At 49.9% G+C, this 20,271-nt stretch overlaps 7 protein-coding genes across 7 annotated transcripts; 4 read left to right on the forward strand and 3 right to left on the reverse strand.

Annotated features, from left to right (window-relative positions):
- Positions 1-331: 331 nt before the first annotated feature.
- On the forward strand, positions 332-1,106 carry EDB91DRAFT_1088484 (uncharacterized protein; the record flags this gene model as incomplete). Its single annotated transcript, XM_041316451.1, has 3 exons — positions 332-409; positions 467-749; positions 805-1,106. The coding sequence occupies 3 exons, from the start codon at positions 332-334 to the stop codon at positions 1,104-1,106; spliced, it is 663 nt and encodes a 220-aa protein (XP_041169251.1).
- A 1,504-nt stretch (positions 1,107-2,610) lies between these two features.
- Positions 2,611-5,087, forward strand: EDB91DRAFT_1256565 (uncharacterized protein; the record flags this gene model as incomplete). The annotated part of the gene is made up of 5 exons (XM_041324181.1): positions 2,611-3,226; positions 3,278-3,544; positions 3,602-4,186; positions 4,241-4,303; positions 4,354-5,087. 5 exons carry the CDS (start codon positions 2,611-2,613, stop codon positions 5,085-5,087), a joined length of 2,265 nt encoding a protein of 754 aa, XP_041169252.1.
- Positions 5,088-6,545: 1,458 nt separating this feature from the next.
- EDB91DRAFT_1256566 (uncharacterized protein) lies at positions 6,546-7,266 on the reverse strand (the record flags this gene model as incomplete). The annotated part of the gene is made up of 2 exons (XM_041324182.1): positions 6,546-7,001; positions 7,060-7,266. The coding sequence occupies 2 exons, from the start codon at positions 7,264-7,266 to the stop codon at positions 6,546-6,548; spliced, it is 663 nt and encodes a 220-aa protein (XP_041169253.1).
- Positions 7,267-9,348: 2,082 nt separating this feature from the next.
- On the forward strand, positions 9,349-12,872 carry EDB91DRAFT_1256567 (uncharacterized protein; the record flags this gene model as incomplete). Its single annotated transcript, XM_041324183.1, has 5 exons — positions 9,349-9,433; positions 9,484-10,692; positions 10,747-11,586; positions 11,637-11,774; positions 11,827-12,872. The coding sequence occupies 5 exons, from the start codon at positions 9,349-9,351 to the stop codon at positions 12,870-12,872; spliced, it is 3,318 nt and encodes a 1,105-aa protein (XP_041169254.1).
- A 1,208-nt stretch (positions 12,873-14,080) lies between these two features.
- Positions 14,081-15,385, reverse strand: EDB91DRAFT_1088488 (kinase-like domain-containing protein; the record flags this gene model as incomplete). Its single annotated transcript, XM_041316452.1, has 6 exons — positions 14,081-14,196; positions 14,248-14,353; positions 14,430-14,510; positions 14,555-14,848; positions 14,907-14,993; positions 15,050-15,385. The coding sequence occupies 6 exons, from the start codon at positions 15,383-15,385 to the stop codon at positions 14,081-14,083; spliced, it is 1,020 nt and encodes a 339-aa protein (XP_041169255.1).
- Positions 15,386-16,224: 839 nt separating this feature from the next.
- Positions 16,225-17,190, forward strand: EDB91DRAFT_1064444 (uncharacterized protein; the record flags this gene model as incomplete). The annotated part of the gene is made up of 1 exon (XM_041314704.1): positions 16,225-17,190. One exon carries the CDS (start codon positions 16,225-16,227, stop codon positions 17,188-17,190), a length of 966 nt encoding a protein of 321 aa, XP_041169256.1.
- A 610-nt stretch (positions 17,191-17,800) lies between these two features.
- Positions 17,801-19,573, reverse strand: EDB91DRAFT_1256570 (uncharacterized protein; the record flags this gene model as incomplete). Its single annotated transcript, XM_041324184.1, has 4 exons — positions 17,801-18,124; positions 18,177-18,531; positions 18,583-19,016; positions 19,070-19,573. 4 exons carry the CDS (start codon positions 19,571-19,573, stop codon positions 17,801-17,803), a joined length of 1,617 nt encoding a protein of 538 aa, XP_041169257.1.
- Positions 19,574-20,271: the final 698 nt, after the last annotated feature.

The following is a 20,271-nucleotide window of genomic DNA, read 5'->3' on the forward strand; positions in this document are numbered from 1 at the left end:
GCTTTATCCAAGCTTTGATCGCCGAAAAGGCTTCTTCGATAGGGTTGAAGTCGGGGGAATAAGCTGGCAAATACACGAGGCGCATCCCCCTGAAGAAATATCAACGGCGCCACCCAGACAATGACGATAGAATAATGTACCTGTGCTGGATCGATACCCACTGCAGAATAACATTGTCCACATCCTGGTGGATCCACACAAGAACAATCGTGGGAAATAGTCACAACGGGACAGAATAAATGATGCGCCGGACTCGTCTTACCTTCCTCAACACTTTTAACCTTCCTTCTACCTTGAAATCCTTTAAGTCGTCTCACATTCTCGAGTTATAATGTTACTGCCAACTCTCAAGAGGTGCAGGTCTGACCAAGATGCATTCGACCGCCGCGTTAAACGTAGAAATGGCCCCGTAAGTAACGCTCGCCGTCTTTCATTCACAGGTACACAACTGATCTATCACCAACAGGCCACTGAAGTTAAGAAGGTCGAACACGCCGCCGACACTAATGCCTGGTTGAGGTTGTGCGACGACCCATGGGGTCTGAATCCTCGCGACGTTAAGAAGGTCGAACACGCCGCCGACACTAATGGGTGGCGGTTGAGCGACGACCCATGGGGTCTGAATCCTCGTGACGTTGAGAAGGTGGAAGATGCCGCCGACACTGATGCCTGGTCGGGGTTGAGCGACGACCCATGGGGCCTGAACGCTTGTGTCATTAAGAAGAGGGAGAAGGTCTCCACTAGGCTTGGTAAGTTATATCGCTTGGTCTGTAAAGATTATTTCTGACATTTTGTATATAACAGTTGTGCAAGGTCCCCCGACAAAAGATAGCTTTTGGAGGGCGGGGGAAATACCTCTTGTCGGTGGGAAAATGAAGAAGAAGAGAACCTTTGTAACGAAGGATGGTGGCAACACTCGCGTCAATATCACCAATAATATGCAGGAACTGGGCAGGCTTCGAGATCTGCAACGCGACAGGAAAAAGTATGATACACCTCAGGGTGTCATCATACTCTATTACGACGACGACGACGTCCACTCCGATGTCCACTCCGATGACGACGATCCATACTCAGATGAAGAGTTTTTCACCTGTCCTTATTAGGCACCTGTATCTGGGAGATTGGTGTATCACTACCTATAGTTGTCAGCGATTCGATGGTGTAATACATCAATGTATGATAGACCCATGTGTTCCCGGTTATGGGTACGGAGTGCGGATGTCGGGACCATTGTCCGGAATCGTTCAGTAACATAGTTTTGAATTCACCGAGCTGCGCATGTACGCAGTGGGATGCAATCGTTTTGTTCTAGCATTCATTAATAGGCCTGCCTGCCTCTGCTGCATGTGTGTGGTGGCCAGCCGCCCTAAGGGTGAATTCTAGTGTGGAGGGACAGCCTCCTTTTGCAGTCTGTATAAACAGGCTGACCAGTCATGCTCCTGACATCTTTGTAGGCCAGCCTGAGGCTTGAATACAGTCGGGAACAGGTCGCAATTGTCGAAAGCAAAGGTCATGTCCTAGGAACTATGGGACAATTGTAGGGCAAAGATAATTGGTACAGAGGCAAGATCCACCAAACTGCCTATATTGTGAAAGCTGGAAAGTCCTTCAAATTCAAGCTCTATAAACTGGAGATTCAGAGATCGCACCAATTCATTCGGTCTTTGGGGTCTCGACAGATCCTCCAAGTTCATGTCCCAGACAATCTGACATACCACAAAGTAGGCGCAGCAATTCAGGAGTTCTTAACGTCGAATAAATTCGTGCTGTGTGGCCACTGGCCTACTGAGCCAGATGTCAGCAGCACGCCGGCCGGCCCCTTTATATGGACTGCAAAAGGAGGCCGCCCCTAACCTTCATTGTGGTGTATGTGGCAGTTCTCAAGCACGAGCATGGACCTTTGCAGGGAATTGGTTCATGTATGAAAGCTAGTAACAAAGATGACAACCGAGTAGAAGAATGAGAAATATCGTGTGCCACTTTTGTTGCAATGAACTCGTAAGGTCTTTCGCTATCGCGCGCGCCCTCGATCACATGAGCTGCCATGTAGCCTTCTGTCAATATTTGAATAGAAAAATGCACCAGTTATAGGTCTAAGAATGGCGATTGCAGGGTCTTTTGGCAATGCTTCATTTGAAATGAGCGACATCAGCTGCAATACGCGATAACCCATGGCAGACTTCAGTACTAAAATGAACCGGTAATATTTATTCATGACATCGTCGCCAAGTCTGTCGGGATGCGTGCTATTTTTTCAACCTGAATATGTTTTATGTTGCTCTAGTACGTGTGCAATGCTTTGGTGGTAAATTTGTTGACCCTTGGTGTATGTACATATCTAGCGTTACTTCGCCACACTGTGGGCCTTTCCAAAGACTTGGCATCGTAATGTGAAAACGAACCACAGCCAAACAAAGCCACACATGGCGAACCCTACAATACCTGCTTCTCCTTTCGTTCCACAATCTCATTCATTGACCTTGTTTCGTTACGGCACGCACCAAACGGACAGCTAGGCGCTCCCCGACAACGGCTAAACGTCCCCTAAAGACCGCTCCTAGTAAAACATACAAGGCGAAGGGCACTGCCAGCATCAAGACACGTGCCATGGTTGTCATAAGGACCAAATCAAAGATCTCGGCGCCGAGATCACTTGCTCAGCCAATCACGTCATTTTCAATCCCGACAAATAGTGCAGAAATTGTCTTGGACGAGTACCTATCCAACGGCGGGATTGTGATTACCTACGGCATCCCGGAGAAGTTGCTAGCTACCAATCCGGAAGACCACCAACCCTACGACATGGCCAGGGTGCCCGTTTTTCAGGGTAAGAAGAGGCTAGGGTATGTCCCGCTGCCGATCAGGTACATGGGCCTGTGGCTGGAGCTGTGCTACTATATCGTGTTATATACCGAGGTTTGGAAACTTTGGAAGCGTGAGGCTGAAAGGGGGACGAAGAAGCAGAAAGACAAGGCTACAATTTGCAGACAGAACTGCGGGACGGTCCTCGTCACTCACATTCAGGCAAGACTTCTGGTGGTGGATCAATTGGTGGGTCTGCATTACCACATAAAGCCTGCAGCAGAGCGCGTCAAGATACTGGACGAATGGAAGGTCCGGTCCCTCCGCGACTGGTTGAACAAGGACTTCGCATTTGCCAAGGAAGAAGGACCAGAGTTCTTGCTAGCGGACCCCCTCAGTGCCGAGAACAAAGCATTTTTCGGTTAGTCCATCCTCTGTAGTGATATCCTTACACCACCTAAAGCGAATGCAGAGCAGGACTGGGTGATAGCCGAAGAGGGCCTCGATCTGCTGACGCCCCCGGTAGACACGCAGCAGTGGATCAAAGGTCTTCCCGAAAGCTTTAAAGAGACTTTTAACAAGATCATCAAGCCGCAGGCATATGGGGAATTGAAGAACCCCAGCAAATTCTTCGACACCTGGCATGAGGAAGGGGCGGCGTTACCAGAACGCTGGCATGAGGGGCATGAAACTCGCCCATACTTCTGGTCAAAGAAACAGTGGCATTGGATGGCCAAAGGTGACATCTTCATTTCTTTTTATTTCTTCTAACTACTGACTTTGGTTAATGTCGCAGGAAATAACTTTCGGAAGGACCCCTTTAGCTTTGTACATTTTGTCCTGTCGTCATCGCCAGCGTGTGAGGAATTCCATCACTTCTTGGCCGACTTGAATTCAATTTGCAACATCCTAATCTCGGAGCCTGACTGGGCGGAAGTGCAACAGGCGGCTAACGATCTGTGGATGGGGGAGATGACCTGGAGGGACTTTGTGGAGAAGTTCCAGAAGATGTGGGCGTTGGAAGGCAGTATCAGCGGTCCTTGGCAGAAAAAGGGTATATTTTTCTCGCCCTTCACCTCTCTCATACAAATCAATGATGTTTGGCTTCATTACAGACGACAAAAATCCTTTCAACACCTTCGAAGCTCGATTGCTCCTCGAGGGATACCTGCGGCGGGGTATGAAATGCTGGAAGACGATCAGGATTGGGAATGGGATCTTCACGACCAGATCCTGTGGCAAGGCCTGCGGAGAAGTAGCGATATGGAAGCATACGGTGTGGGCTGGGAATGGGTCGTGGACCAAGTTGTTTTGGCCAACACAACTGTCGAGGGCGTTTTAGACGATGCTGGCCCTTGGTGGATCGATTTCAAACACAAAAGTGAGTTTCAGGGCGCCAGTTCAATTGCTTCGTCATCTCATGCCCTCTCCCCAGGACACTGTGACCAAGCAGAGGGGCTCATGGATCGGGATATGGACGGCGAGGGATCGCCTTCTAGTAAGCAATCATAGCCTTATTGTAACCATTGATACAATTAATATTTTCAGGTCATTCCAGACAGGATGGTGGTAATAAGGCTACAATTGGAGGGGATGGTCGCACCAGGCACGGCACTCCTCCCCCTCCCCCCTCCTGCTCCTGCTCCTCCCCTTGCTCCTGCTCCTCCCCTTGCTCCTCCCCCTCCCCCTCCCCCTCCCCCTCCCCCTCCCCCTCCCCCTCCCCCTCCCCCTCCCCTCCCCCTCCCCCTCCCCCTCCCCCTCCCCCTCCCCCTCCCCCTCCCCCTCCCCCTCCCCCTTCCCCTTCCCCTTCCCCTTCCCCTCCCCACCCTCCGCTTGGCAATGCAGCTGCAGATCAGGCTCCCCATGCCCCCCCCCAACATGTCCCAGTTCCAGAGGGTGCCACTGCTGTGGCCGCTGTGGAAGGGGAGCATGCTGTTCAGGGTAACACGACGGGAGGCAGTGCTACTACTGGGGCTCTCGATTACGCTGGTCCCACGATGATTGTCGTCGATGGCTTGGGTAGGTATATTCGGGGACATGAGACCTTGGACGGGTATGGATTGTCCCTGAGGAAAGCCTACCCTGGCCCCGAGTATGAGTCCGCCATTGCAGGCTACCTGAAGGATGTCAGCACCATCTCCGTGGCGCAGCTGGAAGGCGGCGTCATCAACGAAGAATTCAAGGGGCCGGCCTTCCAACTGCCCCTCAAAGTGTTTGTTTCCCAGGTCAACACAATTGCAGCTAGGTTAATGGCTAATGAGTGGCAGAAGGGCCTCCTGTGATGGTGTACCTACTCTTTGTGCCCGCATTGAAACACCGTATTGCATGTATCTCGCATGTACGCAGTCTGTGTCACATTTGACAGTCGTCGTATGGAACTTGTATACAAATCATTCTTACAGGGTTAAATGTGACGAGGGTTCGAAAAAAAAACAGGCGAAAACCAAACTTTCTGGTGAAATACAGCCTATAGATATTTTTAAGTATCCCGATGGCTTGGAATTTGCCCTTGAATGTACTTTGTCGGGTGTAATGTGATGGTACTACACTACAACAAATGCTCAGCGCTCAGGCCCAGCAAGGAACGGTCCTAGCTGTGTGCACGGAAAACGACGGAAACATAAACAACCATGTTCATGTAGATATGAGGAAAACGATCTTATAGTAGATTTCTAGCTACTAACATTGAGCTAGATGTCGTAGCATCGAGTATATTTGGAGCTCAGCAACAATAGAGTAAGGGAGGACTCCATGACCTCTGTGTTTTTTGCTTGCTCATGCCGCTTGTTTTCCCGTTAGGCCCTTTTATAAGCTTCCATGAATCTGCGAGAACGGCGCGCATATCTAAATTTTCGGGTGAAACAGAACAATCAAATAAAAAGGGGGCTTACTTCTGCATTTGCTCCACACTCACGGACTCCGGTGCATCAACGAGGTTCTTCGTTCACCAAGATTCTTCAGGTTACTCAGTGCAAACTTCGGCATTATGCAGCCTGCGGTGCAGTAATCTGAGGACGCGGACGCGGAGGTGAAGGTTTACCTTTTTCGTAGTGTTACCCCCCTAATTGTCACACAGAGATTTCATTTCCGGGCCCATAAGACTCATTTTTCTAATGGCACTCGCAATTCTCAACTTTTTAAAAAACATCCAGCCCCACACAGTTGTTTTAAATACAAATACAAAGAAGACTGCATTTTTTTTCCCCCGCCAAACAGTGACATTTACGACGGCTATTAGCTGTACACTCCCAAGTCACGCAAAAGTCGCTGTTGGTCATGTGATGTTAGTTGGTTGTGCATGAGCCCTACCTTAAGTCCAACATTCACTGCGGAAACGAGAATTTGGTCAGAGCGTAATCTGAGTGAGATACCAGGAGTAATCAGAAGCAAAACGTACCCACCTCAGAAGACCTTTCCAGATCTTCATTTGCTCGTGAAATGTATGCTGCCCCAACACAAATCAGCCTGTGGACATACGGTTTTCGACTGTCTGAATTTAGTCTGCATGTTCGAAGGTGTATTTCTATAATTCTTCGCTAAGTCCACCATTCACTCAAAGATGACGGACGAAAGCAAGAGCAACTTCACCATCAAATTAGACTTGCCCGCACAGCTCGATGCATTTAGTTTCAGCTTCACGACGAAGAAACCAGGTCCTATGGTAAGTCCATACCATGCCCTCTTCGACAGTTAATTACAGCTACCCAATATAAGTAGCTTCGGCTGGACTACTGGCACTACTACTCGGCGCGAAGTAGCTGATGTTCTTGCTGTAGGCGGACATGCTCAGCTGCTAGCTGCGAAAAATGATTTTGCAGATCATCACTACGGTATCCTGCAGGTTCCTGGAACAACAAAGGTCGACTGAAACCGCGCGTGGACACCTGTTGCTGCTGTTGTTGTCTAGGATACAAGAGCTGATTGTATTCCATTCCAGGGCCAAGAGACTGTCCACGGGATGACGGTTCACTATTCGAGAACGATGTCCGTGAATCATGGCCGAGGTAAGGTGACCTGCCCTGAGAAGACGGAGTAAAGTTCGGCACGCTAGGGGCTCGCATAGGATGGGACGGTGTTTGATGTTCGTGAGGCAGCCCAAATGGACGGGAAAACTCTGGTGAGCTCATTTGTCCAGCCCGTCCAGTGCCAACCTGGTTGTGCTGATTCTGCATGAGCCCGTTTGAAGCATCACCAGACTAATAAACAAGTAAGTTTTTCTTGATGTTCAAGATGAGTGTCTTGTTGATTTATTACCGTGCCAGTCTGTTCACGAGGCCCTCCATCTAGTTGAGGCAGAGCAGGAGTCATGGGGGTCAAGGGAGACAGGTGGGATTGATCACTGCGAAAGTTGTATGGTATGTCCCCCACCATAGTATGCTGCCGTTCTTGGCTAACATGATTTGGAACAGAGAAACCGGGAGCACCACTTGGTCGGCGCTGTGAGATCTGAGAGCCATACATCGTGGCGGTATGAGGTGGCAGGGAACAAGAGAATGCAATCACCAGGAGGCATCGAAGAGCGGGGCGAATCCCCAGGGGAAGCAAATGGTCATATGGTGGCTTTGTATTCAGAATCTAATCAGACTTAGTTATTACCATGTTCAGACACAGATCAGACGTGCGATCCTCACAAATCAAATCAAATACACTGTCGGGTTAGATCATGATTTGCATATTCTTATTCTACAACAGCTATGTTTTCTGTGTCGGTTTTGAATGTGAAACGGGTACTTCTCACTACTCTGTCCCTTCGGGATTTGCACAATCTATCGCCTCTGATTATATACCGTTCATGTGGTCTTTCACACCTTGTCCAAGTCTGATCAAATTCTCGTTTCCGCAGTGATTATTACCGTATACGTTATGAGATAATGTACTGTATCTTTGAGGTTTCGAATGCACGCAAAGTTGATATGTCACGTGTTCGAGCTCTGTTTGTGTATTTATTTGCCTTTATTTGGTCGCGGTTCATTTTGTATTTGTTTCGTCTGTCTTCTTGTTTCTGCATCCATCCACGCCACAGGGCCACAAGTACTTTCCCCCCAACCGCCTAGCATACGCCTGCCTGTAATGGCAGGCGCTTCTGGAGTATTCTGGAATTATGCTAGGTGGGGTGGCACACCCTCTGCCCTTTACAGGGCAGGGCATTCTTGGGCTGTACTGCCTGGGAGGGGTCGCTGCTGGGGTTTTAGTCTCGTGTGTGTCGCACGGCCGGCCCACCCTGGCAATCAAGCCAGCTCTTGTCCTTCCGCTCCGTTCTCTATCTGCAATCTGCGGTCCCAACCGTCTCGCATACGTCTGCCTGGCATGGCAGACGCTTCTGGAGTACTCTGGAGTTATGTTAAGCGGGGCGGCTCCCCCTCTGCCCTTTAAAGGGCAGGGCATTCCTGGGCTGTACTGCCTTGGTGGGGTAGGTGTCGGGACTTGTAGTCTGATCTTGTTCGGGTCAGCCTCTTTGCTTGTTGGTTTGTTTTTGTCCGCGTTGGTTATCGGCAGTCCCAACCGCCTAGCACACGCCTGCCTGCCATAGCAGGTGCTTCTGGAGTACTCTGGAGTTGTGTTCGGCGGGGCGGCACCCCCTCCACCCCTTAAAGGGCGGAGTATTCCCAGGCTGTACTGCCTGTGAGGGGTTGCTACTGGGACTTTGGTGCCCAAAATTTCATTTTGCTTTGTAGAGCACACCTCCCACCAAATGGATGGCAGCCTGTGATAATTTATCGTCTTTGTCTCCCTTGTCATTACTAAACTGGTTAATCATTGCTCTCTCTCATCTTCATCATAATTTCAACTCATTATTGTCTCCGTCTCCCCTCTACACTCCAGTACGCTCACGCTCGCTCAAGGCATTTGTGGACTTGAACGCATAATCATAAATGTAACTCATTTATGGACTTGCGGCTTTTCCAATGTTTAGTCATGGGCCATCTTCGAGAATGTCAGGGCAAGTGAAAGTCGAGGCTTTAATTGTGGACCTAAACGCACAATCATAAATGTAACGCGTTTGTGGACTGGTGGCTTTTCCAATGTTTAGTCATGTGACCGTTGACAGTCTACTGTATATTATGCCAGTGTTTTGCCATCTTTTGTTTTCAATTCTTTCCCCACAACTTCCATCACTATTACATTGTCGAACGCATCGCGGTTGACCTTTACTTTACCGTTCCATCATCGATCGCATCGCGGTTGACCTTTACTTACCGTTCCATCATCGATCGCATCGCGGTTGACCTTTACTTACCGTTCCATCATCGATCGCATCGCGGTTGACCTTTACTTACCGTTCCATCATCGATCGCATCGCGGTTGACCTTTACTTACCGTTGCATCGTCGAACGCATCGCGGTTGACCTTTACTTCACCGTTCCATCATCGATCGCATCGCGGTTGATCTTTACTTCACTGTTCCCATCATCGATCGCATCGCGGTTGACCTTTACTTACCGTTGCATTGTCGAACGCATCGCGGTCGACCTTTACTTTATCTTTGCATCGTCGAACGCATCGCGATTGACTTGCTTTCTCGTTACAACTTCCAACTACCTAATGCCTCCCAAGCCAGGAAGCCAAGCCAGGCAGGACACTGCCCCTCTCCCTCGCAAGAAAGTGCCTGTAATGTCGCCAAATTTCGGTACGCCAATCACTTAAATGTCCATTGTTGTCTAATCCTTCCTATGTTAGTGGTATGGGGAATTGGGCTGATGGACAAGTTTTGGCCGCACGGACAGGCACCGGCATATAAGGGGAAAAAACAACGCCCCCGTACGTTCGTAACCAGTGATCAAGGTAATTCAGCATTGGAGATCACGGGCAATCCTAGCGAAATCAGCCGCCTCAAACGCTTGGACCGTCCCACAACATTCTTCCAAGAAGACACAGGCGACATCACCCTCTACTTTGATGACGACGAGAACAGCATCGATGACGAGGATGACGACGACGAGGAAATAGAAGTCTCACCGTTAGTGTACCCTTCAAAGCATTTATGCCTCCTTCGCCAAGTGCCAGACAAGAAACTTCTACATCTCCTTGATGTCGCTCACCGATGGATCGGGCGAGGCCGAGAATTCCCCAAGCTGCCGCTGCCTCAGGATCTGGACAGCCTTTGCATGTCAGTTTTGACCTATCCAGAGGGACGGATAGCACCGCTGGTCCCTGCCTACAATATCTCCGTTGTCGATCTACTTAAATTCGACCTTCCACAAATCGCCGATTGGCCTCCCGAATGCGGGCTCTCCTATGATCCAAGCGCTCCCAATCGCAAGTTGAAACCTCGCGACCCCATTCCTCCCCACGAGTTAGTAATAGGCCTTCGTGAAAGCTTTGGACAGGAGCTGTTGAATGGGATGCGATCCATTCGTGATCCTCGTACACACACTACCCTACTACCTATGTGGGTCGTGCGATTCTGGCAGGTGATGCACGAGATCCATCGCGCGAGGTCTCAATGGGCGAAAGGAAAGGCATGGCTACAGAGCAAACAGGAAGGGGATGATGCGGAACACTACCGCACGGTAGCGAGGCAGCTGGACGTTCTCCCATGGAATGGGCCAATACATGGCCAAGCGTCTGCCATTGGGAGAACAACCTTGCCCTTAGTAAACTTTTTATCTGATAGGGCGTGGTTATCTGAAGCTCTCGTCGACATGATGGTCACTTGCCTTGCCGCTCGCTTGCCTAACAAACGGCCCGACGTAGTGATCGTGAACACCGGGTTTGCCGACGCCATCCGCAGCGCCAAAAGCATCACATATCATGACCAGCCGCGCAGCTTCCTGCGCACTCTAGAACATAGCGCGAAGACATCAAGGTATCTTTATACCCCGATCCATGTCAGCAATCACTACATCGCGTTGGAAATCGATTTCGAAAAGCAATCTTTCAGCTACGGTAAGTACCTACGTCTACACGTAAGTTACAATGCCTAAGCCAACTTGAACATAGGGGACTCCCTTGATGCGCACATCGGAATCCAGGAGATCACTAACAAGCTGCAGTGGTGGTTCACGAAACGATTCGGTGGGAGGTTTAAGAATGCTGGATATGAGTTGCCGCACGGTCACCAGAACGACTCGGCTTCGTGCGGATTGTTCGCCATCAACACCATCGAACACAACGTCTTTGGACATCAGCTCGGCATTCCTGACCCTGCCTACGAGAGAGCTAGATGGTTCTTTCTGACATCGGCGGATCAGATTGCTCAACCACCACTCCCGGTTGAGGTTAGTGACGAGGAATTGGGACCATCAGCGGGACCATCAACACGGCGGGGGCGGCCTGAAGGGAAGGAGGCGGAGCAATCTGTGATAGAGACAAAGGTTCCATACCACGAACGCCTCTGGAACTCTGAAGAAGGGCATCGTGTACGTGCTAAGGAACTGCAGGCACAGGCAGATTCATTGGAGGCATACCTCGAGGAAAAAAGGAAGGAAAAGGAGCTTGAACGAGTGAGGGAAGAGACGCAGCAAAACATCGAAATGGATGATGTTGTCGTGGACGCTGCCATGTCCGGGTCCCCTGAGTATCAGGCCATGGAGGTACCTAACGCCTCAGATCCACGTCCAACATCCCCCGCGCGCTACACATCCTCATCTTTCAGGGACTATACCTCTCGCGCACCAGCCTCTCCCCCTCATGATAGCGGGAGATTGTCGTCATACAGAGACTGGCCGTCACACAATGCGGTGCCTCCTCGTCGCGGACGATCGGCTTCTCCGGGACGATCGGCTTCTCCGGTTTCATCAGCTCGACACGGTCTGGTTAACAACGGCATACTTGAACCGGGTGAGCCGTTATAACGTCCCTCCATAACCTATCATTTCTAACGTCTATAGAAGAAAACGCATTTAACGCTTCAGGCCTTCAGAACGAAGACAGCGCACGACAAACAAGAACCTGTCAGAATGAAGGAAATGCATGCCAAGCGGCATGCCTTCACAGCATCCCCGGGCCTTCAGTCCAAGTCTCGCCTCGTAAGCCATTTCAATTGACTCGGCAGGTCATCATTTCTAACATCTATCGAAGAAGAAGCGTGCCAAGCATCATGCCCTCAGAACCGTCCCGGGCCTTCAGCCGAACCTTCGCCTCCAGAGACTTCCTCACAAGCTCCTCACGGCTCCTCACCATCGTCGCATCACGTCAATATCACCGCGGTGGCTGTCTTCGACGGCATACATCCAGACCCCGCTGACACAGACAAGACTCGCTGGCTCATCGAGCAAACCAAATGCCTTGCCGAGTTTAATTGCTCCATAGCGGTTGACTTGCACCACGTTCAGCATCCCTCGTATCCGTCTCTGCCAGTGGTCTGCCGTGGTCGATTAGCAATTTCCAAGGCAACCGAACTCAGAGTCCGTCTGTGGAGAGCCCAGTACCCGGATTTACCTCTGTGGTTTTGGGCTATTGGCTGTCTCTCCAAAGGACTCGATTGGAGAGTATACGTCAGTCCATACGACATAGCCGTTCCTCGGCCTGCTGCTCCCGTTCCTCCCCCCAGTCATCTCAATGCCACACATCCTCCCCTACTTTGGAACGCCCATTCAACTCAGGAATATGAGACTAGGGTCAGGGCAATGCTTTGTCTTCCTTTTGCTCGCCGCTTTCTTACTATGGGCGGGATTGCTTGGCGCATTGCATTGCACTACGGCCCGGAAAGCCTGTTTGCGGCCGCCCTCGCTGGGCCATCCACGGACGCGTACTTGCACGACCGTGCGAATCGCATTGGCACCGATATTGACGACAGCGTCACGGACAGTGATCTCGCCATCCTCATAGGCACCGCCATCAAAGGCACTGATGTCCGTACGTTATGGCCTCCTGTGGATGTCTTTAATAGAATGAAGAAGTGGCGAGGAGAGTGGTCTCACGAATGGGAGACGTGGTTCCAAGGTCGTCTGCGGCTCATCCAATCTGGTAACCATGAGTCCTTCCTCCTGCGCAAAAAGTGGGTTGGTTGGAATCGACACTCTGTTGAATCCCATGCAGCTGGTTCAGACGGCCACGCAGCGGATGTGTGTACAAAGGCAGATCAGCTGCACCCACCCATGGAATTGTACACCACTTTAGTCTAGCTTAGCACCTTTCATTAATGTCATTGGATCGCCGCATTCATTACATCGTTTGGACTGTGTTCATTTGCATAACCTGTTCATTACTTCGTAGTAATTCCCTTGATTAGCAAAGACCCTTCGGCATACAAAGTACTGTGCTGTATATACAACAGGACAGCATACCATATACTCCCTCCGTTGCAGATCGTTGGACTGAAGCCGTATAATGGGAAAACATGTAGGCCGATGTATAACACAGTGGCACGCTCCGCCGAGCTACAAAATTAGGGTGGCAAAGGCTAATTAATACAAGCGCATCCACGGCCATCGACGTGGACATGGTCGGCACGCGTCGACGAAGCGCAATACTTGCCGGTCTATCTATCATATCACCACGGCCAAGCCAACCCTTCCTTCTACATATCATTTAAATCCATGTCCACAGACACCATGCACCCCTTGGTGTGTAAGACCTCCAGTAAGATCCCAAGCCGTATTGAGCTCCCAGGCGATCAAATATGTATAAGGTAGAAAGTTGAGTTGAACCTGGCGTGCGAGACGGTCTCCCTGGCTTGGCCGAAGCCGGATAAGACGACGGCCGTCGATAAGGTCTGGCCAAACCTGGTATGCATATTCCATCCATCGTTTAGAGTAGTTCATTTAACGGTCATCGTGCGGCAAATTAGCTTCACCCACACAGTCGTCGTCATTCGCGAAGCAACCGTTCAGGCTATCGTCCTACTGTTAATAACATTTACAGCTACCTTGCCGCATACTCAATGACGATCGACTTCACTACCTTTCCCGCCTCCAATCAGAACCTGAAGCTTCCATTCACACCAACGTGTGCATCCTTATTGACCACCTGGGTCCTTCGCTAGGGTATAACACCTTGCGCAAAGTTCTTGCTCCTGTGTTTAGCATGGCGCTGAAGGACTCTTTCGTCCATACTTGTCTCTTGACTGGATATCACTATTGAGGGCACAGAAAGTACTACTGCTGATTAAAATGACGCCTCAGCTGTAAATCCAGTAACGTACATAAGATATGAAAACGTAAGTAGTTAGATGTGACTGTATTGCTTCGATGGTTAGAGGGAACGTAGGAAGTAACAACGATTTGCGTAATGGGAAGGAACTCATATTGCCATCCGTCAGGGTCAGGGGCCTGGGGTTAACGCGGGGATATGGTTAATAGATGCTATAGTATCATATCTACATGGTTGCCCATCATGCAAAAACAGGCCAAAAATTCTGCCACTCCACCCGCACAGGATGTAGGAGCTCTTCGTCGTGTTCATCTTGATCTTCTCCGTGTATGAACTTGATTTGGAAGCGTTGAATGGCTGCAATAAATATTCAGCGCACTCCTCAGAAACAACTCAGAAATCACTAACCACGATAGGCAGCATTGTCAAATTCTGACATGCCGTTGACCGTGAACCATGGGTGTGACTTGATGCCTTCAAATTCATATCGCAGGCAGTCGACGGGTTCGAGCAGCTATCGTGGCATGTAAGTGAGCAGGTTTGAAAAGGAACGTGATATAGAACGTTACCATCGACACTAAGCTACCCACGCATGGGTCGAGCTCCTCTAACGCCTCGGAAGTGGACGACTTGACATAGGCGTCTATCTCATCCACCGCGTTGAAGAGCCCCTGATTAAAAGCTTTAGTTGTGCTGTAATAAAGGAATATAGGACACCCGCCTTGTGCCCCGGAGAAATGAGCTCGTAAAGGACGCATCCAAAAGACCACCAGTCTACCGCGCATCCGTATTTGTCACCCTCGTTAAACATTACTTCAGGTGCCATATACGCGAGGGTTCCCATATAGGCCGACGTATACCCTTCCCCTGGTTCCAAAGGCGTCCCGTGCAGATGGGAGAGCCCGAAATCTGCGATTTTGACGTTGTAGCGGGAATCTATGAGAATGTTATCTGGCTTTATGTCGCGGTGTATAATGCCCATGCTGTGAAGAGCATTGATACCAAGGGCCTTCAAAAAACGGTTGCGTCAGGGATTGCATACTACGTAGTCAGCGACGCCCGCTCACCATCTGAGCGCTCAATCTAGGAGCGTTCTCGAAACTGAATTCAGGCTCATCAGCCATGAGCTTCCGGAGGTCAAAAACCATCAAGTCCTAATGTATGCGCAAAGTCAAGTCGCTCAAACTGTTGGGGCAGGGGGAGCACATACCATGACAAAATAGATGCTATCGTGTGTTGAAAAACACATTTCCAATTGCATGAGGAATGCCCTTCCGTCGCACTCCTTCTCCCAGGAGGCCATGTGCCGGTAGACTTCGAGCTCCGTTGCAACGACGTCTTCTGATTCCTCCTCCACCATCTTGCGCCTGTCGATATCCTTCATACACAGCAGGCGTCCAGATCCATGGTCTTGAGCTCCCCAAGCCGACGCAAAAGACCCAGCACCCAAGGAAATGCCTAGGGGACGAAAGGGACCTGTAACGCGTTCTTGGTACCCAGGAAGGTGGACGTAAGATCGAGCAAGGCGACGGTCAGCGAGCGGCATGGTGTATAGCTGTAGAAGCCGAAGGGTTGGGTGATATCGGTTGAAGGATTAAGTTCTCTTGAAGGTCAACTCGAAAAGAAAACGATAGGTTTTTATCAACTGTGGGCGTGAATTATCGAGACGCGTCCACATTGTGCCACAGCAAATGCCGTCGGTTGCGAACAATGTGGTGGGCGATATTGGCGTGCATTGGCGTTTGAGATGTCAGTTGCAAGCTCCTATTGTCGAGCAATATGACGGCCAAACCAGAGTGGAGGACAGTGAATATTCAATGTTGTACATTACAAGAACATGATTTATGCGCACAATTTGCGTCTTAGTTCATCCCCAGTAAAGACCCAACACGATGAGGACGGAGGAAATATGATAATTCTGTAATTACATAGTAGTAAACATGATGAGCTCTGAGATTTCCGATGAAGACGCGTTGCACGTATTGTTTTCGTCGTACATCGTATCGTTTTTGTCGTGCATCGCATCGTTCCTGTCGTGGTCGTGGTCGTGGTCGTGGTCGTCGTCTACCGTATCGTTCTGTGTTGTTCTCGTTGCGCATCGTGTCGTTTTCGTTGACGTTGTCCCAATGCAAGGGTAAGATCAAACATTTTACAAATTTCTTGACTAACTGTAGTGTTTTTCACAGTGACGCAGTAAACCAACTGCCAGCAAGTAGACGTCGGCTTCAAGCCCACCACACTTAGACACCGACGTTGTAATTTGCATATTTTTCATTGAAGTCCAGATATGTTTTGCTCACGTGAACAACTCCGTGTCGTCAAACACATCCCAAACACTCACCATATTCCCAACAGATATCTCTCTATGTAGTCACAAAGGAAACGATGGCGCCAAGCTTGGAGACATCATCCAAGGGTTGCTTGCCTTTGCCGCAGACTAGTCCTGTGAAAGTGCTCACAGGTACCATTCAACGATACCAGAAGGAGCGCCACTTGGTCGACCCATTTGTCGAGACACCATCAGAAAACAGTTCAGGCCCTGCGACGGGTTCATTTCGCTCACCTGGCTGGCTGACAGGTGTTGCGGAGCAGGCCATCGAGGGATTGGCATCGACGTCTGCAGCATTTCTCATTTCAAGTTCCCCAGTACAATCCACCCACAGTCTCCCCACATTCATCCCGATACCTATTACGCCAACACGCAAACGAAACCATGACCTACTAAAGACAGAACCAGAATCAGCCAAGGAGAAATTGTACCAGGATGCCCTTCGTGGCGCTTATGATCGCGAAACTCACTACAAGAGTTCACTGGCTGGCATGCAGTCTGCCGTAGTTCTGCAATCCATGTCCTGTGATCGGCTCTCTAGTCAGCTTGCAGCACAAGAGGAGAAGAAAAAGAACAGTAAAAAAGGTGGTCAACTCGTTGGGGACGGGCTTCCAAGATTGCTTACCAGTGATGAATTTCACCACCGTGTGGTTGAACATCAAAGAGCTGCCGAGGAAGAGGAAGCAGGACGCGAAGCTCGCCGAATGGAGAGAGAAGGGAGGACAGAATTATTAAAATCGTGGAAAGAAGCGGAAGCTGCGCGGCTGGTGAGAAATGAAGCGCGCAGAACAGCATACAGAGATCAAGTGAAGATGTGGGAGGCAGAAAGAGATCGAGCGAAGTTGGAAAGACAGAGACCAGCATGGAACAAGCCAAAACTTGGGAAACTGGAAGCACCGCTGCCAAGGCCGACGCTGAATGATCCAGAGGCATCTGAGGAGAGCCAACAAGACGGCAGTCATGGTGATGAGGAAGGCGCTGATGAGAATGACGGCGATGAGTCTGATGGTGGGAGTGAATAGTTGGTCATTAACGTTACCGATTGTAAAGATAACGCTAATCTCTTTGATTTACTTCTTTTGATGCTGGCTCAAGTGACCGTGGACCGGTGATAAAGACCGAAAACATTGATGCATTCACAACATATTCATACATCAATCGATGGACTCAATAGTTTATTTTATACACTTATGAACATATCTTATAAGTTTGTACCAGACGGATCCGGATGATAACTCTTTGTTGTGCAACAGGACGCCGACAAAGTTTTGCTGGCTCAAGTGCCCGTTTAAGACTGTATATGAAACCTAGCTGTCCATGGACGCGCTTGTACCTCCTCCCAGTCTCCGACCTCCATCACAGACTTTCCTCTGTTCCGATGCCATGCAATGTCTCAGTACATTCACTCTAGCCTTGCAGACTCCACCCAGCTGAACACGGGCCTCCCGTACAACATTGATGCTATCACAGCATCCCGATCATTATGCTGATAAAAGCATGTAAAACAAGAGAATAACAGTAATTTCAAGGGAGACCGTAGACCCTGATTATGAACACGAGCAAGCTTCATTGTATGGCACAAGTACAAAATTCAGATGGGGTATTCACTACTTGCAATCGAGGTATATATCATCAATTGACATCCATGTTGGCGCCATCATCAGAGTCCTCCTTGTCCATCATTTCTGTGTCATTCATGACGACAGAAGCTGTGTCAAGCTTGCGTTTCATCCGCCCTTTACCTTTCCCGCCCTTGTTCTCGCCCTTGCCCTTTGCCTGGCTAGCTTCATCATCCGTGATTGTTACGAAAAAGTTTTGCAGCTCTGCGGACGGCGGGAAATGATGCCAGAAGACTTGAGGCGCGATGATCGGATGGACCCTCTTGAAGTGCTTGTTGTCTTGGTCTGTCCTGGCCCAAGCGGATCTCCAACTGCACTTCAAGCACCGTACAGACACCTGGTTATTGCCATTAATACGTCACACTGCAACTCAAGTACATAGTACCCACCTTCGGTTTCCCATTCACGGTGCGATTAAAGACGCGCATGTCTGACGATGACGGATTACACCCAGGTGTTGCACAGGACCCCAGCTCGGCGCCAAATGCACGCAATCCAGGCATGTTCTTCGCCACCTGACGACATTCGACACGTCGGTTTCCTTCGAAGACCGTTGAGTACACGAGCACGGCAGCGGTGTAGTCCAATACACCCTGATTTGCCGCGATCAAGTCGCAAAACGATGTCCAGATGTCTGTCCGTCCGAATACACCGGTCTCGACGACGAGAGACCTTACGATGGGTGCAACCAAGGACGGCAATGTCCCTGATCCACCGAACCCGAGCACGAAATCGAACTGATCGCTGAAGCACGGTGAGCAAGCAATGGATTTGCCAGGCAAGGAAGGCACTTACTCATTCACCAACTGTACCACCGACTTGAAGTGGTGGTGAACCCTGATTGCAGGCCCGCAGCTCATCATAATGAGTCCTCTCCATCCTCCTCTGGTCTTCGCAGATAGATCGCACCACGGCTTCTTCCCACTTTTTGTGGTGATCTCGGTTTTGTGGTGTCTTGCAGCACGCGAGGCATCACCCATGCTTTGCAGTAGTTCAGCGCCTAGGTATGCGGCAGTAATTTCTGTGATTGTCGTATTGGTGCCACCGCTGTGTCCTCCAGTGTGCTGGAGCATTCCGCTGTACTCATCGGAATGGGTGTCGATGATGACGAAGGTGTTGGGTGGAAACCCAGCTTTGGTGTTACGTTGCACGAACTCGATGCTGGGAACAAGCTTCCTAGACTCGTGCCCATGTGCGTTTCTACGCATGTGCAAGCTTTCGATGGATAGCTGTGAATGAGGTTTGTTCAGCACGGTCATTCAGATGGATTGGTTCAGCCTACATTGTCCTTATGATCCCTGTAGTGATTGTCAATATCACACCTGACGGTCAATCCCAAGTAGTCGTCCTTCATGGATTCCAGGCTGAGGTTTACTACTACCATGGGCCAGGTCATCTTGACCTTCTGCCTGATCCAATAGCCCAGCACAGCGTATGGGAGCACAGCATCCTTACCATCTCCCGTCCTGCAGCAAATCGGGCACAAGAATGGCTTGCTGGCGTCCACGGTCCCGAAATAAATGCAACCGCTGCTGTGAGGCACGAACTGCTGGCACATTATTCCTCCACACTCAATGCATTCGTGGGAGCACGGAGCTTCAACGTGGTCACAACAGAAGTGACAGTAGTTACCCGTGTTTATGGCATGGGACGCGGGTGCGTTGGACGATTGGCGGATGGTGGCGGAAGGCTGGGGGATCATCGAGCCGATCTCGACCGTTCCCGGCCCTGCGCGAGAGATCCCTGCCAATTGGCCACCTGCTGTAGATTTTCTTTTAGGAGGCATGTTGTAGACGAATGAAGGACGCAAGCAGAGAAGGTCGTGTTACTGGCCATGCTAGTTTTATACCTGATCCGCAAGGCCACAATACGTGCCGGTTTGTCCGAAATATGTGGTGATTGGATGAGTAAGCACGTGTTCGGTCCGATTCCATTGTTCATCGCTATGTCATTGTGTCTCATTTTTCACACACTCGAACTAAACAGGGACGGTGTTAAAGCTGATACACATTACAAATTACACACATATATTTCACGGCTTGGCGCTATGCAGTTGCGCTATGGGCAGTTAGGTTACAGCTGTGAGCCCTTAGGTGCCAACCGGAGTTTGAAAGCTAATCTACGATGCGCCGTGGCGAACCATTGATAAAATAATTGGAGTCAAGTTCAAGTTTACCTTTCTCCCTCGCATCTCGTTACTCCGTCGTTTTTCAGAAAACGAATGGGCGGGACTCAACCGAGTGCGGTATATATGGTACGCTGGTAATGTCATTCCTGGGCCTTCCCTGCTCAATGTGTATTGCTGTCACAGGCCACACTCTAAAAGTTCAAGCTTCCTTAGTCTCTGCTTTGCACTGGACATGGAGCTTTCTATAGTTGATAGACAGATGGGTACGCTGGTTGTTGCCCATAGTGTAATGCTGGCTGTAGATTGTCCTTCATTATCTGACATCCAAGTGATGCCAGTATAGTTTCTGGTCACGG

Source organism: Suillus paluster, assembly GCF_016628075.1.
Source record: "Suillus paluster strain FC165 chromosome Unknown EDB91scaffold_200, whole genome shotgun sequence".
NCBI classification, from domain to species: Eukaryota; Fungi; Basidiomycota; class Agaricomycetes; order Boletales; family Suillaceae; genus Suillus; species Suillus paluster.